The sequence below is a fragment of the Paroedura picta genome, chromosome 2, assembly GCF_049243985.1.
Source record: "Paroedura picta isolate Pp20150507F chromosome 2, Ppicta_v3.0, whole genome shotgun sequence".
Taxonomy (NCBI): domain Eukaryota; kingdom Metazoa; phylum Chordata; class Lepidosauria; order Squamata; family Gekkonidae; genus Paroedura; species Paroedura picta.
The window spans coordinates 65,402,945-65,422,696 of record NC_135370.1 but is presented as its reverse complement, the minus strand read 5'-3'; the positions used below and the strand labels follow the sequence as shown (position 1 = coordinate 65,422,696).

Sequence of the window (19,752 nt, the reverse complement as noted above, 5' to 3'; positions counted from 1 at the left end):
GTTTGATGGTCCTTTAAGGCAGTGGTCCCCAACCTTTTTATCACCAGGGACCGGTCAACGCTTGACAATTTTACCGAGGCCAGGGATAGTCTTTTGCTGAGGGACGTTGCCGCTGCCTGAACCCCTGCTCCGCTTGCTTGCCCACTGGCGCCCCTGACTTCCCGCTGCCCACTGGGGGGCGCTCCCAGCAGCAGCTGCACAGTGCCACGCTGAGGGGGAGCCCCAGCTATGGCAGCCACTGGAGAGCACAAAAGGTGAGCCAGCGGCAGAGTGGCAGGGCAGCCCCCGAAGCAGCAGCTGGGGAGGAGGAAGAGGAGGAGCCGCAGCCCAGTACCGACTGATCAACGTACCGGTACTGGTCCCCAGACCGGGGTTTGGGGACCACTGCTCTAAGGAAATTATCTTGCAGAATTCAGGGCCAATTATATACAAATTCAATTGGCTAATGCATCATCTGAAGAAAGCACTCCCCCCACCCAGAAAACAGTGAGAACTTTTTAGTGGTATCCCATCACAAGAGAAATTTGAATGTTTGTAAAAGCAATTTAATCTCAGACCTGCATCTTTTTTACAAAAACGAATCAAATAGAAGAAGAGTTGATTCTTATATGCCGCTTTTCTCTACCCGAAGGAGGCTCAAAGCGGCTTACAGGTGCCTTCCCTTTCCTCTCCCCACAACAAACACCCTGTGAGGTGAGTGAGGCTGAGAGAGCCCTGATATCACTGCTCAGTCAGAACAGTTTTATCAGTGCTGTGGCGAGCCCAAGGTCACCCAGCTGGTTGCATGTGGGGGAGTGCAGAATCGACCCCGGCATGCCAGATTAGAAGTCCGCATTCCTAACCACTACACCAAACTGGCCTAGAATGAAGCTCACTGGTTAGTAACTCACACTAGGCAAATAACACATGTTTACACTTGTGTAAAAAGGTCTCTTGATAGTTCCAGATAGTTCTAGGATAGAAGTGTAAGTGCTGATTTTAACCTCTAAAACCTAATATGGTCTGAGATTTGGATATCTTCAGGAACATCACACCTTATCATGTAAGATCCTGTCTTGAATGACATGATAATCTAAAATTAGGTTAATTGGCTACAGTGAGCAGGATTCTTTTGGTCCTGGGTTGGCATGCATTTTGTGAAATACTTCCCAGGAAAGCTCATCCTGTCTTCTGACCCTTCCAGGAACCATGGCTCAGTGGTAGAGACTTTATATACAGGAGTATCAGATCCAAATCCTTACACTGAAATAATCCCATCTTCCACTGTCACAGTCACTGGTCAATACAGAATTCACTACTTTGACTTTTTCAGTGTTTTGTAAGAACTGAAAACCTCTTGACAACGGGTCTGTATAGGTTTTATGGTTGTTCCATGACTTTTCAGTTAGTTTAAGAGAAATGTTTTTATCTTGGTATTGTTCTCATCATGCAGAACTACAGAACATCATGAAAACAGACACAGATGTTAGAGACTGGTTTTAAATATATATAATTTGACTATACTGATCAATGTAAACAATTGAAAGACTTAAAAATTAATTACATGATCTGTCAAAAACATGCACAAAAATGTTGGCTAAAACTTCAGGAACTTAATTCAGCTGAGATTCAAAGGGCAGGATGTTTTAGAACCTAGGGAGGTAGTTTTCAACCTTCGCATAACATATTGAATAACGCTCCCCGGGGCCTGGGGAGCGTTTCTCTTGGCTCGACATGGAAAAAGGCTCCCCAGGCCCCGGGAGTTGATCTTTAGTTTGGTTCTAGCACTAAGACACTGTACAGTTTTGTGTTATTTGAAAACTTTTAAAAAGTTAGACAGTGCATTAATAAACTGACATTAGTATGAACTCAACTGCCACCATTTGTTCCTGGGAGAGTCAACTCCAATTTTTCATTATACTGCAGGATGGGGGGGGGGGGAGGACTGCAGTGCTTTTGCCTGTGTTAGGGCACAGATTTCCTATGACTAATCAGAGACCTTCATTTGTCAGAGCTAGTCCTTCCTCCTAAAAAACCCAAAACATACAAAATTACATATTGCACCAAAACCATTGTTACTGGGGAAAGAAAATTGCAAGGGACTGCATGAATGGTAATGACAGAACAATCATTTACACTTCATTCTGCTTCTCATATGCGTCTGCTTAAATATGGACGCCTTTGTTTCTTATATGCCAAGCAGTGCTCCGAGGGCATTCATTCCTCATTGCTCTGACTCTGCATGGGAATTGCAGCCATCAGGATCTCATACATTTGGTCTAATTTCCTTCAGGCAAAAGAACAAACCCTCGCCACTGTCATTTTCTATCTGATCATCTTGGATATCAATTGTTTCATTGAATTCACTATCTGAAGCTGGCTCTCACGTGTATTACCTACGAATCTAGGGTATGTGGAAACCAGCCGTTAAATTCTGGTGCCCACGTTCACGTACTGCAGCCCAGTGCTGCCTCTTGGTACCCAAAATTAAAGATGCGTTATCTTTCTAAAACATGGCACTGATTACACAAAAAGTGTGCTACTGAAGGAAGTTCAAATACCCGAATTCCTTTGAGAAGAACAAAAGAGCACTCTTAGCACTTGCTGTTCCTGAGATAAGGCAAATATTTGTAAAAATCAAGAAACATGAAGTCTCTTATGTGAATATTTTATTTGCAAAATTATAACTATTAGTTGAGTAGGCAAAAAGTTGTACAGCTGATTTCTTGATCCTCAGAGCACATACTTTGATTTAATCTATCTACGATTCAGCAAGTAATACAAAATTATTCATTGGGTACTTACTGAATAATTAAAAGTCATCTCCGGCACAGGCAGCCGATGATAATGGAATAAGTAAATCAGAAAAATGTGGAACCATCAGCTCATTTAAAAAAAATGGAATCAAAGAAACAAACTGGGTACTGCATCTGTTGCAAGACAAGCACTAGTATGTTGTGCCCAATTTAGCCTTTTTTGGGGTGGGTTGTACATTCTCTTGCCTAGTGTAACTTTTTCTTGATTGCAGAAAGGCACATCTAAAAAGTTTGTGACCTCAGGAGTTTTCCCCTAGAACAATGGTTCTCAACCATCCTAATGCCGCAACCCTTTAATACAGTTCCTCATGTTGTGGTGACCCCCAACCATAAAATTATGCAAATGTTCTTTCACAGAAATTAAACCCAAACTAACCAATGGCGTGAAGATCCATTGTCCATGATTGTACATAAATTGGGTTTTTTTCCAGAGTTTCTCAGTTCAGTTCTGGCTCTTGTCCCACCATGCCGATCTCGCTCTTTTCCGCTGCTCCAGACAGACGAATGCTCTATCTTGATCTACAAGGCTGTTGTGTGGATGGCGCCCCCTGGCCAAGCTGCTTGCCCTGCTGTGACCCCTGTGAAAGGGTACTAACCCCCAGGTTGAGAACTACTGCCCTAGAATGTCTGACCTATTTTAACATGCAATGGTATATGTCTCAACAAAGAAATAAAATTGCTCCTTGTCAGAATGTGTAGTTTCTTCCATGAGTTTAGTTGTTTATCTCTCTCCTCTCCCCCATCCATCTTCATTCACCACCAGAGTGCAATCTGGTTGTTGAGACTGTCTGAAGTCTTCCCGCATTTGAACAGGTTCTCACGGGGAGGGGGTGTGGGGTGAGGAGTTATATGCTACAGCCTGTGATTTTTGGCTCCGTTTCGACAATGTCTCATCAAGTGTACTTGCTTACTCAATAAATGAAATCTTTTGCTTCAAGTCAAGGATTTGCTTTTCTGAGTGGATCCTCACACTCCTTTGACTGGATTTCTCAAATAAGAGATGGGAAGACGCACAAAGATTTTGATTTTAAGATATTAATCCATTTGCTAAGTGGGACCCAACATTGTGGACCGAAAGCCATTTTTATCAGATGGGCTTTTATCAAACTCACTGGATATCACCAGCCATCTATTTATTTGCCTCACACCTTCTTTGCAGTTCATAAGAAAGTTACCTATAGCATAATCAGCACTATGCACTGGAAATATTCATCTCCCACCCCCTTTTACACCTCAAAAATATCAATACACTCCTGAATTACTAATCAGAATTATGCATTTCTAGATAAATGCAATCTATTGAGCAGAGGGAAATAAACTGAGAGACTGGATCACAATTTGCTTTCTCCATTTCCTACCAAAAGCAGGAGTGTACCTGTCAAAGCCACAAACAACAAGGGCCTACATTTTAAGAACTGGGTATTTCACATTTAATCTACATAACTGCCAGTATGGCAATATGCAGTGCATGGCTCTGGGGTTTGTTAGAATCTTTAGGAGCAAGTGATTAATCTTTATTTCCTTATCAAAGCATCGATATCCTAAAGGGAATCTAGAGGGTAAAGGATGATATTTATATTGCTGATGTCAAGTGTTTTCATAAATGCTTTGTGTAGCGTTTTCCATCATTATATTTCAAAGCTATATAAATTCTCTAAAATATTGATGAAGAATATGTATTTTCAGAAACAGAATAGCCACTGGCTGGTTAATGACCCTCAATCTCTGTCTACAATTGTTCTGTTGCACGCTTATATCCCCTAGTCCCACAGTGACCAAAGCATACTTGGGATTCAGAGACTGCCTGGTTTGCTGCCATGTAACAACCAGCAATGATGTTATTACCACAGGTGAGTCCTAGTTCCTCCTCTTTTGACTTGTTCTCACTGCAGAAAAGTTCATTCTTTCACAAAAGCTTGAATCATACAGTTTGCCAACTCCAGCTATACATGAACCTTGCCATTTTTCAGCTGCTTGAGCACCGGACAACTTCTGTGAGAATGTGGACTAAATCTTCCTCATTAACAAATATTCCACCTATTAACAACAAAACTTTCCAAAATATGAACAATCCAGAACCATTTTGAAATGAGACAATCCTAATAAAGGAACATCTTATGGGAAAGTGTGATAATCTTTCTTTCCAAATACTTCCAACATTCATGAGTAATGCACTGCCTAAAGGAAATTGCTTTGTGAGTGTACCCTACACCTGTACTGAAGAAGAAGAAGAAGAAGAAGAAGAAGAAGAAGAAGAAGAAGAAGAAGAGTTGGTTTTTATATACCGCTTTTCTCTACCCGAAGGAGGCTCAAAGTGGCTTACAGGTGCCTTCCCTTTCATCTCCCCACAACAGACACCCTGTGAGGGAAGGGAGGCTGAGAGAGCCCAGATATTACTGCTCGGTCAGAACAGCTTTATCAGTGCTTTGGTGAGCTCAAGGTCTGGTGAGCTCAAGCTGGCTGCATGTGGAGGAGTGCAGAATCGAACCTGGCTCGCCAGATTAGAAGTCCACACCTCTAACCACTACACCAAACTGCAAGAATGATACATGACAGGTGGCCTAGAATGAAGCTCACGGGTTAGTAACTCACACTAGGCAAGGAACACATGTTTACACTTGTGTAAAAAGGTCTCTTGATAGTTCCAGCTAGTTCTAGGATAGAAGTATAAGTGCTGATTTTAACCTCTAAAACCTAATATGGTCTGTGATTTGGATATCTTCAGAAACATCAAATGTTACTATGTAAGATCCTGTCTTGAATGACATGATAATCTAAAATTAGGTTAATTGGCTACAGTGAGCAGGATTCTTTTGGTCCTGGGTAGGCCCAAATCCTTACACTGAAATAATCCCAGCTTCCATTGTCAGTCACTGGTCAATACAGAATTCACTACTTTGACTTTTTCAGTGTTTTGTAAGATCTGAAAACTTTTTAACAATGGGTTTGTATAGGTTTTATGGTTGTTCCATGTCTTTTCAGTTAGTTTAAGATAAATGTGTTTATCTTGGTATTGTTCTCATCATGCAGAACAACAGAATACTGATAAAGATTAATAAAAACAGATATTACGAATGTAGACAAAACTCAGTAACAGGATTATACATTCACTCTTTTACCTGTGCCCATGTCCTTCATCCCGATCCTAAAAGGGATACTTTTTCCAGACAACAGCTTGGCAAGGTAAGTAGCATTCCAGTGGAGAGCTGGCCATTCAAAAGCCATGTTGCAGAATACTGCAGGTTCCTGCAGAGACATCACAATTTCTTTGGCCTCTACTGGAGTAAATGCCTTGACTTCTTCACCTATAAAAAAGAAACAGATTGTGAAGATGATTAAGCATTTGAGAACAATTATCTATCACATCCTGCTGAACATGAATTTCTAAACTTATCTTGATTAAGGTTGATTTTTTCCCCTCTATTCATTTCAAACATTTTTGTTCATCACAATTTTGACAGGGTCATTTTTTATGCTAAATGAGAATTTAAAGCGTCACATTAGCATCCAGAATACAAATACTTTGGTAAATATTTATGATTTTCATGTCTCAGTGTGTAGCACAGCCCAAACAGTTTAGCATTAATTTGACATTAATCACAAGTTTCCTAATTGATGAGCATTTAAGGGACACATTTTGTGGTCAACATGCATTTGATTGCAGAAAAAATTCATTCTGCACCCCAATGCAAGGAAAGGTTTCCTGTAAAACAAGATGCGGAGGCTGTTAGCAGGACAAGCAGAATACATCTAATACTGCCAATTTCATTTAATCAATTAATATTCTGCCTAATACAAAGTGAAAATGCAATTTTAAAAAATTCTTAAATACTTTTTATTACAAAAAGTGACAACAAGAATGAAAAGCAAGGCATATGCTAATGTCACCTTTCAATTATCCCCAAAGGGCTGAAATTCCCTGAAGGGCTGAAAGAGGCAGTGATCTGCCTGCTGTTGAAAAAGCTATCGTTGGATCTGCGGGACATGGCCAATTACCATCCCATCTTGCATTTGGCATTTCTGGGGAAGGTGGTTGAGAAGACTACCATGGACCAACTGCTAGAATATCTAGAGGAAGCTTCAGTCCTGGATCCATCCCAGTCTGGCTTCTGGCCTGGCCATGGGTAGAAACTATGCTTGTCGCCCTGATGGATGACCTCCGGACACAGCTGGACTGCTGCTTGTGATGCTACATCTCACAGCAGGTCACGTCACCTACAATGGCTGATCTCTTTTCTCTGGGATTGCAGACAGAAGGTATCTTATAGGGGAGCAGCAGTCACACTGATGTAATCTCCATTACAGAATACCACCGGGCACAATTCTCTATCTTTGTTTAGTGCCCTCTTGCCCAGCTGATCCGGGGGTTTGGGCTGGGTTGCCATCAATATATGGATGACACCCAGCTCTATCTCCTGATGGACAACCTGGAGACAGCCTCAGACAACTTTGCCAGATACCTGGAAGCAGTGACATGATGGCTTAAGCAGAGCAGCCTGAAACTCAACCCTATCTATACCCCCTGGAGAATGCTTCGTTCTATGAATACCAACCTGTTGCTGGTCCCTGGCCCCAAAGAGGTATGTTTGGTCTCAACCAGGGCCAGGCCATTTTTTGTTCTGACCCCTACCTGGTGGAATGAGCTCCCAAAATATATTCAAGCCCTGTCAGAACTACCACATTTCCATAGGGCTTGTAAAACGGAGCTCTTCCACCAGGCTTTTGGTTGGGGTCAAAGCTGAACAACACCTACCTATTTCATGGCCCCACACATCCACCTATTAATTACCAACATTGAGTAGAAGAAGCTCCAAATCACTGTCAGATTCTTGCCTGATCTGAAAGATGAGAGCCTTCTGCTGTTTTTTACGTGTTATCCCAATGACTTTTTAAATTAATTTAAATTGTATTTGTTTTAATTTCTATATTTAAACATTTATTTATTGATTTGATTTTTATACCAACACTCTCAGACCTGCTGACTCATGGCAGTTTACAATAGGCACAGCAATAAAACACAAAAATCCTAAACTACCAGCAAGGCTATGCCATCTTGCCAAGAAAATATACAATATTCCCTAAATAATAACAATAACATTAAAAATTAATAGTAACAGTAAACAATAGACAATTGATGGTGACAGCAATTTCTCTCTGCTAACCCACAATGTCTCAGCTCTTCCGTTCAGCTGAATATCAACTAGGTATCCCCCAGCAGTGTTAGCCCAGGAGGGCAATCACCCCGGTCTCCAGCCCAGCCTCAACCAAAAGCCTGGCAGAAAGCTCCACCTTACAGGCCCTGCAGAACCCAGAGAGCTCAGTCAGGGCCCTCAGATCTTCTGGGACCTCATTTCACTAGGTAGGGGCCAGGACAGAGAAAGCCCTGGCCCTGGTTGAGGCCAGGTACACTTCCTGGGGGCCCAGGATAACCAGTAAATTCATACCCGCAATGCTAAGCACTCTGTGGGGAGCATAAGGAGATATCTGTAGATAGGTAGGAACCAGGCCGCATATAGCCTTAAAGGTCAAAACAAAAACCTTGAAATTGATTTGGCAGCAAACTAGCAACCAATGCAAGCAGTGCCTGGACACAGGCCCTCCAAGATGACCCAGTGATGACCCATGCAGCTGCATTCTTTACCAGTTGCAGTTTCTGAGACCAGGACAAGGATAGGCCTGCGTACAGCGAGTTACAGCAATCTAATCTGGAAGTGACCGTTGCATGAATTACCGTGGCCAAGTGTATTGGGGACAAGTAGGGCGCTATTAGCCATGCTTGGCGAAGATGGAAAAATGCCCCCTGTAGTACACCTCCTGAGCTGGTCTCCTGGATACAGCGGTATGGAAATTAAATAGATACATAGATTGATGGATGGATAAAAACTTTGACATTTATGTGCTCCACTAAAATTGTAAAGGTATTACACTGCTTCTATTGATTGCAGGGATGGTCACAAATCACATGACAAACCAAAATTCATGCCAAATTCTGCCCAGATTAGGGATCTGGAGGTGAAGTTTGCCATGCACATGGTCTCCAAAGAAATGCTTTTGGGCATGGCTTGGCGTGGCTTGGAAAACAAAACTTACCCAGAAAAAACCCTGCTGCAAAAATGTAAGACAATGGTGATGGTGGTGTTTTCGAGTCTTGGAAACACAAAAAGTGATCCTCCAAAGCTTGACAGGCACTGCTGCCTACCATTAACAGAGTTCCAATTGTCACAATGGTACTCTGAACTATATAAGTTTAGGACAAGTATACATTCCCTTTGTTGGCACTGTGGTTTTGGATGGAGAGAGTGTATTCTGAGTTCTTCCATTCCAGGAGGTAGGCACTATGTGGTTGAATCAACTCAATAAAGTTGCCTCTCACTCACTGCACTCTCTGGCGATTGGTGGCTGTTCCTTTGGGCCTCGTTTTGATGTTGATGCAGATGAGATTGCCCCCAAAAGCCAATACCTCTGCTGTCAAGGTCAGCATGGCCAAGGGCCTTGATTGGATAATCCTTTCATTATTCCCCTTGTTCCAGGACTCCAGATGTCCAGTTCTTCCTTTTGTTACAGTCCCTCTCTCACACACACCACTGGTGACTGAGAGGATGATGATATGAGAGCTCATCCCATCACTGTGTTTACTGGCTGGAGCTAGCCAAATAACATTGTTTGATTTCATGCTGGTCATGGGTTCCACTGATGGCTCAGAGCTCCCACTAGCTTTTTCTGATGCATATGAGATTACACTCTGAGTACTGAACTTAATGATAGCGAAGAGTGGTGACTTTAGGAACATAGCATAGGAATTTGTCTCCAAAAAGGATAAAATTTACACATTACAGATCCCGCTCGACCATTCAGCTATACATTATAGAGAGTTCTATATAGGTATATTTCTATATAGAGTGTATTATCATAATCTTGACCACTGAGGAAGACCCGGAAGGGTCGAAACGCGTTTGGTCCTTGGTTCTATGTGCTGTTAGTTCGATATAGTTTTTAATAAGTTTTTATTCTGTTTTTAATTGTGCACCATAATAAACAACTAACAAGTTTTACATTATTTTTATTCTTCAGCTCAACTTTTGAGTTCCTACCTGTTAAGGTTGGGTTTTGTTCCTTTTTTGGTTTATCAGAGCTCCCGCTGGCAAGAATCCTGCTGTCCATCGGCATGGGACTTTCCTTGTAAGATGTTTTGAAAATGGAGTACACCTATGTCCAGGTCCACTAGTGTAATAAATCCACACTGTGGGGCAGTCAAGATATATGTACTGGTGTGGCTTTCTGTTCAGAGCAACCATGACCTTTCATTCTGCCCATTGGCAAGGTGATCACAAGGAATGGCCAAATTCCTTGGGGTCTCTTGAAAATCCTCATTTCCCACTAGATTCCAGTTACCAAACTGTGGATCCTGGCTGTTGTACTGGGTAATCATAATGCTGAAGACCCAATGGGCCCTTCTTTTGGAGCTGTCATAGTCTTTCCATCTGCCTAAGGGCAATGTGATTAAGGGGCATAGCCAATTTCCACCCCAGTGTGTTTTCAAAGCACAACTTGCTCAGGCCTGGCACAACACTGTAAATGCACGCTGTTGTATACGGTTGTCATATATGTTTCCGACCCAGAGCCCCCTATCTACAGGAATGGCCTTTCTATCTGCCTGCAAGCAATCTGATTACAGGGCAAGGGCCAATCACTAAATGTCAGAGGATTATACGCTAACCATCCTTCCACACTCTGCCAACACAAGTGATATATCTTGGTTTTTCCGAGGCACCTCCAGGTCCAGTAAGCTACAGAAAAGCCAGGAAGCCCTTCACTTTGGAGAAGCAGCAAGTGGGTGCCAGGAATCCCATGCACGGGTACAAATTTATTTATTTAATTAATTATATTTATATATATACTGCCCTCCCCTGCGACTTAGGATGGTTTACAATGAAAATTTTTAATGGTACAGTACAAGGACCTTACTGGGAACACATAACATTTCAAACAGTGGAATTTGTAACAATAAAATATTTAACACTTATCAATGTCCTAACCCTCTGAATACTTTTCAAGGAACTTAAAATACTACTATGAAATCCTCTAATTCAGCAGAGCAGGGACAGACTAATCGGAGCCAGACATCTGCATCCTTCAATGACCACATTCCACAATCTTCACCTGAGATCTCAAACTAACTCTTTTCAAATGGGCATAAGCTGCATACATTGTTAAAATATCAGCCTTTTACTCAGTCCTTTTTTAGGTCTGCTTTTATCTTTGTAATCTTTTATAAGCAGTCGACCAGATGACGGCATGACATTTCTAAAACTGAGAAGAAGAAAAATCAGGACTTAGCCTTTGACTTCACCCTCTGCTCTCTTACATGTCCAAGGCATACGGAGGTCTCATAAGAGAAATATGCCTTGCCATATGTTGTTTCTTATCTTCGCAAAGGGAAACCTATGGGTTATCTACTAACAGGCTGAACACACAGTAAGCATGATCCGAAAGGTTGCCTAACTGGGCACATTGATTGCAGGAACAGCTGCCAGCTGAGGGAATCTGACTTTCAGGACTGAATAACTGCTAGCTCCTGATCACATCTTTGCAATGGCCATCCGTTAAAGATCAAGGACAACAATTCTTCTGTTGCTAATGGCACAGGGGTGATAGATCAAAAGTCGCATGGACTGAAAGAAGCATTCTGAGTCTTGAGTCCTTTCCTCAAAATATATTAACTTCTGGTGCCGTTTCATTTATTACTTTGCCATGCTGCTTTTCAGCACCCATTTATTTTAGTAGAGTAAGCACAGCGTTAGCCTTCTCTGGCCTGGCAGCTATGCTGGCTTCATTTTTCTCCATATTTCAAAACACTGAGTAAAACAGTCTTATGTCCAGTTAAACTACATTGTTCAGTGGACAGCTGTTCTTTTGCCCATTTCAGTTCAGAAGGCACCACTGAGTTTGCAAAGGTTAATTTTATTTATTTATTTATTTATTTATTTATTTATTTATTTATTTATTTATTTATTTATACATACTTGTATTTATCAATTGCCACTCCCAAACTTGACTGGTGATTTACAATTAAATCCATAAAATCACAAAAAACAACAAAAACAATAATTATCAACAATATTGGCAGAGAAATCTGTTTTCCTCCTCCCACCTATCCACAGCCAATGACACCAGACCATAATAATCCACAGTAATCCACCACTGCCCTCCGGAGAGGTGCCCATGCACAGATGACAGAGGCATATGCCTCTACAGAGCCTTTACAGGAGCCTATGCAAGGAGAGACTGGATCTTCCTGGCCAGGCCTCAACAAAACGCCTGGCGGAAGAGCTCCGTCTTGCAGGCCCTGCAGAACGTTGACAACTCTGGCAGGGCCCTCAGCTCTTCTGGGAGCTCGTTCTACCAGGTCGGGGCCAAGACTGAAAAAGCCCTGGCCCTGGTCAAGGCCAGACATGCCTTCAAGTGGCCAGGGACAATCAGCAGATTCATCCCCACAGAGCAAAGAGCCCTGCAAGGGGAATAAGGAGACAAGCGGTCCCTCAAATATGCATATTTAACAAACAAACACCATGCACAAGTGGGTCTACCCTAAAGTATCACCTTTAATAAGTCAAGTTCTAATTTTCTGTGGCTTTCTCTTAGAGCACGGTTTTTGTTCCTCTTCACTCTCCCCCCCCCCCCGCTCATATTTGATTGACACATTGGAGATCAGTCAAACATTACTGTTTCTGCCACATGTGTGTTCATTTTTGGATCCCCTCTACCAATCCCCCACTCCCCCAGGTTGAGTCTTCCTTTTGGTTTTCCCGTGCCTTGGGGCTTTCCCTTGTTTTACATCCAATGACAATTTGGCTGGTTTTTGTTGCACAGCCAAATAGTCATATAGGCTTTCAGCATTTCAGCAGATAGAAAAATCACAAATCCATTTGTAACTTTCTAATTGGGAGTGGGGTGAAAGATCACCAATAAATATTGGCTTCTATTTCCAAACATTCTTTAATTTGAGGGGCACTTTTGCCTCAATATTCACCTTCACTTGGGTTGTGTGTAGTGGGGGGGGGGGCTGTGGCACCAAACCCAGCTCTTTTCCTGGTATCTGGGGTAGCTGTGGCTGGATAGCCAAAACAGTACCTTGGCTTCCATGTTTTTTCCCCTCCCTTCCCCCCCCCCCAGATCATACATAGTGCTACGTTTATGAATCAAGTTTTAATTTTCTGTGCTTTTCTTTTTCCACCCTCTTTCTCCTGCTCACGCCCCATTGACATACCTTGAATGAGGTGATATAGTCAGGGGGCTCCACAGTGAATTTCACATGTATAGCACCCCAGGAAACAGCTAAACAGTTAACAAATGCAAGTGAACCCAAAGGTTCATGAACATAGGGAGGTCTGTGCAAGTTCAGGGTTCGGAGTTTGTGACTTACCCATGACCGCCCACAAATCCAACAAACTTCCATTTTCCAGGTTTGTGCCCACCTCTACTCCTGACTCTTCCTATCTTTCTGTAGTTCAGGCTAAATGGCCAATTCACATTAAGTGCTGCTACCATGCTTGTCTTTTGCCATTTATTCCATGGGATGCTATGGAAAACAGAAGGAACAGAGTCCTAGCCCAGTCAATAATCCATATTACATAAGCAAGCCAGGCTGAAGAGAACAAATAAGGCGAGGGAACACAAGAGATGTCTAAGCATGGAAAACCACTGTGGACAAGAGGATGACAGCAGATGTAAAAAGGAATGAGGTCAGGTACCTACATTTATTGCAATCCTCCAATAAACCCATGGGACATGCATGTGGCAACAGGCTCTCTCACACAACCTTTCTGCTGGAAAACCATTAGTCAAATGCCAAAGAATATACCCAGTATATAGCTAAGAAACATTTCTAAATCAAAACATTTATCTCCAAATCATCATCATCATCATCATGGATGATAGCATTAAAAGAGGACTTTGGTGCCTCCTTGGTCCAAGGTTCCTGGTATTGATGTCCATAAGTAAGGATTCCAGTGTACTGCAGAACTACATTGCCAAGGGTGGGTGGTGCCTGACACCTGCATATACAATGTTCAAGAGAGGAAGAAAGACTTGCAGAGAATAAGCCCACTCCACTATTTCTCCCACTGTTTGAGGGGAAAGAAGAGAGTGATGAGGCAGGTCCAAGAGACTGTGGTGTGCCGAGGGAAGATATTTGGACTCTGTCATTTACCAAATTATATCATTTTAAATGTGACAGGATCCAACTGGTCCTGGGGGGAAAATGAGCAACTGTTTGATTTCCCCCTCCCCTGAAAATAGGCCCATTTGCCAAGCCCAATTCCACACTGAGGAGATTTTGCTCATCATCTACTGAAATACCAGTTACGTTTATCAGATGCCTTGACAGCAGAAGATTATTTTGATTGTCACACTATGAGTAAGTTCAAATGGGTTCCAATGACCACTCTGCAGCAGAGAATATTAGGTCTGATTGAAGTTAGCCTTGCCTCAGTGAAAGAAGTGGTCACAATTCACACAAGGAATTAAAGGCAATACATAAGTACACGAATGACCACTTTCTATGCTACAACTGTGAGGTACTGTGAGTTGTTCTGCCAGGCCTATGGTTAGGCCAGGAAATGTACATTTCAACATCGCTGACCTCCCTCCTCAAAACACACCATCCTCAAACTAGCTGTCCAGAAGAAATGAAGCTCCTTCCCCTTCACAAGATTCCAATACAGGTGGTCTAATAAGTTAATAATATCATCTACTTTAATAATTTAATTAATAATTTTATTAGAAGAGTTACATTGTTATCAGCTGTTATTAGTGCAATTTTATTGCATGTACATGCTTGTTATTACCCGCCCAGAGCCAACTGGGAAGAACTGGCTATAGTAGTTGTAGTAGCAGTAGCAGTAGCAGCAATAGTAGTATCTATGTGAAGCAATCACATGTTTTGGCCAAATTCTACTATGCATTTCCAAACATGAAAATTAGTGATGGTCCAAAGTCTCTTCTGATTTGATATTGAAACATAAAATGTCATCCCTTCCACTCTTTCCCCAGGAAATTTACCTCACACTGAGAACTTGTTCTTACTAGGCTGCTAAGAACAGGAAAGGAGGGGGGAAATAAGTAGATTGTAAAACACAGAATATTGTTCAACCTTCTCAGTTAATTGCTGAGAATTGTGCAGAACTGGGGAAAATAAAGAATGTAGCACAGCAGGATTTCTGTAGAAAAGTAGGGTAGACATTCTTAAGAAGTTAAATGTACTGTCAATTATTTGGAATAATTTAGCAAATTAGACGAATTCATTAGGTGTCAGCAGTTGTCTTCTGCCAACATATCCTGCTGATTAAATATGGGCTTTAATTGAGAGGTTTTCGAATTATTTAGAACCAGGCTTACTAAAATAAACTATTTTTAGCGTATGTCTCATCCAGCTGTTTTTCTAACAAGACCATACTAATTTATCAGCCTAACATCTTGGGGCAAGGAACAAAACACAGACAACTCTCCAGAGGTTAAAAGCAATGCTGTTTTTTCCCCTACGTGAATAAAAAGGATCTAGTGTCCAACACAGGTTATAATGCAAGATTAATATTATATACAGGAAACAGGTAATTGCAATCTTCCAAGTAATTTGGTAAGGTGCCTCCCATACATCTCATTCCACCAATCCCTGTCTCTCTCCCGTAGACTAATGAAAACTGTAGACTGGAGTGTTGGTGTTCTGTCTTGGATACAATACCAAGAGGCTTGGGGGTGGGGACTGGAGTAAAGAGGGGAAATAGCTGCCTGCCTCTTCACCATCTTCCTTTAGGTGGATACGGCACAAATATGCCCAATCTCCCTTCCTTACTGCCACCCCTCGTGCCATTTTGACCATGATGATCCCTCATATTACCTGGGGAAAGGCAGAAAGATCCAGGTGTCCAGCTCCTAAGCACCTGCACTTTTACAATTGGAAGACCAGGCTCACCTAACAATGCATGTTTGTAGCTAGAGTGGAGATCGCTTATGCCATGTTCACCATCTGCATAGTATCATGAAAAAGTCCTTAGGTGTTTATTTTCCTTCCCTAGCCATGTTTATTTTTGGAACTACATTGTAAGGAAGGCTAATGCAAGAAGATCTCCTTCCAGTTTGGTGTAACGGTTAATAGTGGTGGTTTTGAATCTGATGAGCCAGGTTTCATTCCCCTCTCCTTCACATGCAGCCAGCTCGGGGACCTTGGGCTGCTGTTCTCCCAGAGCAGTCATATCAGGGCTTTCTCAGCCCCACCTGCCTACAGAGTGTCTATTTTGGGGAGGGGAAAGGGAAGGCGATTGTACGCCACTTTGAGACTCCTTCAGGTAGTGAAAAGTGTGGTATAAGAACCAACTCCTCTTCCTCTTCCATTAATATTATGATGAGAATATCACCCGTGTGTGTGAAATTAGCATATTCAGGAGCTGTATTCATCTAACGAGTGAAACAATACTATCAGGTTGTTGCAAGATAAAGCTAATTTGGCTTCTATCAGTCTATCAACAATGCATATTTCTCTACTTTAACTAATTTAGATGGTCCTGTATCTTGTAATCTACATGGAATGTTACACCATTTTCAATTAACTGCAGAGAAAAGGTCACATCACTAAAGACATCTGTGTATGCAAACACTGATGCTATGAACCAAAGCAATCTAAAATACTGTAATTAAAATTTGTTATTTCAATTACAAGTTTAATTAATAGGAAGGAAATGCAAATAACTTCATATCTGTCTTAAAGTATTAATTATGAACAAAAAGATTTAATGTCAAATCATATTAAAGATTAAAGGTGACTTGGTCTAAATGACAGAACACGTGCTGATTGACTTCATCCTAATATTTATATTGCTTTCTTACATCTTTAACAATAGAATATTTATGCGTGGCAAAGGAAGGGCTTTCCAAACTTTACATTCTCTTTGCTGCAACTGAAACAGATTCAGCAGGTACAAACAAGAAAATGATTTAGACTTCAACAGGTACACATCAAAAACTGCATGAAAAACCCTGAAACTGATGGACTAAATAAATGTTATGATCTCCTCGAAATTATTAGTGAATCTGAAGTGTGGAATTTAGGGTTGTGTGCGTCATCATCCGAATTCGCCATTCTAGGCCGACGCAGCCAGTGCTGCACCATGGGGTGGGGAGGGGAGGCACGGCCGCTGGTGCGTAACTTAGCACACCCATGCCTGCTCCATGCCTGCGTGTGCGCACTGAGTTATACACCCTCCCCCCTGCGGCGCGACGCTAGCTGCGTCGGCCTGGAATGGCCAATTCAGATGCCACCATACACAACCCTAGTGTGGATCCAAAGTCAATCTATGGCTGTTACCACATGCAGAACTCTAGCATTCATCTCAATATATATTGATGGGATCAATACACTGTTAATTTTCATATAACCAATCAATCTCAAATGAAAAAAGAATTTCAAAAAGATTAAAATACAACTTTGCATGTACAAATTATTATTTATTCAAGATGATGTTTATAAGAATACACACTATAATGAAACAAACCAATTATGCCATTTACTTAATGAATAATTTGATTTAAACCCCTTCAAATAAATTTAAAATGTAAAGGCCTCTATAAAATTATCATTGGGGATGCATGGAGGGAAACTGTCATATGCCGAGTGTTGGTGGTGGGTTAGACATTTAATTCTATCTACACTGTGGTCCAATCTTATGCAGAATTAGGCATCTCTAATTGTGGTTGGTTTGTGAATGTCAATTAGTTTGCGTAGGATTAATAAATTTTTGTGTGATATGGGGGAAAATGAACTGATGGTGAATGGATTTGAAGGTTAAGGAAAAATGGGTGAGAATTAATTTTAAAATATATTTCAAAAATTTGTTAAACGTTCATCTGGTCGTATGACCCTCTATGGTCATGTCAACCTGCCCCCCATCTCAAAATGGCCAATGATTGGCTTGGAGGGGGCGGGAAGGGGAGAGGCTCCAGGTGGGTGTGTACACAGCTATGCTTCCTAACTATATTTGGCATGCTAGTGCTACTTCTGGAATTTCTTGAAGCCTGAAGAATGTTTCAGGGATTTCCAAATGGTAAAAAAGTTGCGAAAGGGTGACTTATATCTTGTATTGTTTCTTGCTGGTCTTAAAGGTGCCAGTAGACTCAAACTTTATTTCAGTACTTTGACTGACAGGAAGAATTAGCATGGCACACATACACACACCCCCTCCTTGGACTAGTTTTGTGGCTTCCTTAGGATCGCCAACTCCAGCTTCCAAAATTCTTGGAGATTTGTGGACACGGCCTGGGAGGATGGAGTTTGGAGATGGACCTCAGTGAGGATGTAAAGCCACTGAATCCACCCTCCAAAGCTGCCATTTATTCTGGGGGATTTGATCTCTAGTATGGCGATCAATTGTAATTTTTTTCCAGTCCTCATTTGGAGTCCTTCACCCTAGTGCCCATGGACCTAGTGGGGCTCCATTAGGGCTACCAGGTCCCTCCTCGTCACTGGGCAGGGGATGGTGGTATGGTTGCCACATCCAGGCTGGGAAATTCCTGGAAATTTGGGGGTGGACCCTGGGGAGGACAAGGACCTGACTGGGATACAAGGTCAGAGAGTCGACCCACATCAAAGTTTCTCTAGGGAACAGATCTTCGTCAAGAATTGAACTGTAATTCCAGGGGACCCCCAGGTGCCACTTGGAGGCTGGCATCCCTAAGCTCTATTACTAATATCTGAACCCCCTGGAGAAGGACGGAGTATAAATCTAAAAGCAAATAAGTTTTGCCAGCCTCCAGTGGTGTTAATACACTCGTCGTGTCTTCTATTTCTCCGACTCTCAGAATGGAGAAACGGAAGGCCCTGTTTAGATTAACAGCATACTCCCAATCAGATTTGTTTCGCAAGAAAAACATATGCCTATCGGACTCGAGTTTTCATTCATACAGCGCAAAGCGGCTCTGCTACAAAAACTGCAATCATCAACTTCTTCACTTGTACGCCGCTCGCGCCGATCTAGGGACCGAGGGAGACCCGCCTTTGCAAGGATGCACGCGACACACAAGGAGCTACATCGGCTTCCTCCTTCGGGGAGACGGAAAGGCTCACCTACCAGGCGGCGGAAGCTCCAGAGTTTCTATGGCGCGCCTTGCCATTGCCCTCTCTTAAGCCGCTCTATTCCGAAAGAGAAAGCCGCCCAAGCCCCGCCCCCGCGGCTCACGCTTTCGCCGTCACCCCCATCAGCCCGCCCCTTGGCCAGGGTCAGGTGAGGCGCCAGCTGAGCCCAGTCACGTGGCGGTGGTGTTTGGAGAGCGCGCCGGGAGATCAGCCGCCTTTCCTCCCCCGGGTTATGCGAGGACTCGCGGTGCGAAGTCTCCACGGAGAGCCTGTTTGCTCTTCGCCTCGGGGAGAGGAGCTGCGCTGCCGGCACACTGGGCGCCGTGTCATTCCCAAGGAGGAGCAGCCGGGCTTTGACTGGATCCAAACTAGGAGAGCTAGGTTAATTTCATGGAGCAGAATTGTAGCTCGGCTTTTATTAATACAGAAGATGAATTGATAGGACTGTAAGAAAAAAGGTCCCCCCCTTGGCCGAGGTAGTCATTGAAGTAAATAAATGAATAAGTATATTAAACTAAAGGGGGGGAGGGGTAAAATGTTTCAGTTACTCATTCCTCAACACTTTTATGAATAAAATGCCCCCCCCTCACCCCCCACCTGCACTGGGGGGTGATGTGGCCAGCGCAGTTCTGATCCAAGGGACAAGGTCTAACGTGGATGAATGAAGGCATCATGTTTCTGGGAAGGTGGTATAATTGACTAAATGACCCGTGGAAGTTGTTAAGATGAACAGCCCTTTTTGAAGGAAAATGCATGTGCTATATGTAACATGTAATGAAGTGATGTGTTTATTTTTATTTATTTGTTACATTTCTGTTGCACAGCTTTTGTCTA

General features: G+C 42.5%; 1 protein-coding gene across 3 annotated transcripts in view; it reads right to left on the bottom strand.

The window, feature by feature from the left end:
- HSPBAP1 (HSPB1 associated protein 1) overlaps positions 1–19,015 on the bottom strand; it is a 51,878-nt gene extending 32,863 nt beyond the window's left edge. For 2 of the 3 annotated variants that reach the window (XM_077320475.1, XM_077320473.1), the window contains exons 1-2: positions 18,914–19,008; positions 5,915–6,100 (exon numbers count right to left, since the gene is read on the bottom strand). In XM_077320475.1, coding sequence (XP_077176590.1) covers positions 5,915–6,100; positions 18,914–18,956 — 229 coding nt within the window. In that variant the 5' untranslated portion in view covers positions 18,957–19,008. Of the gene's footprint in view, positions 1–5,914; positions 6,101–18,909 lie in introns of all 3 variants that reach the window. The other variant, XM_077320476.1, reaches the window with a different exon arrangement.
- Between the last annotated feature and the right edge of the window lie 737 nt (positions 19,016–19,752).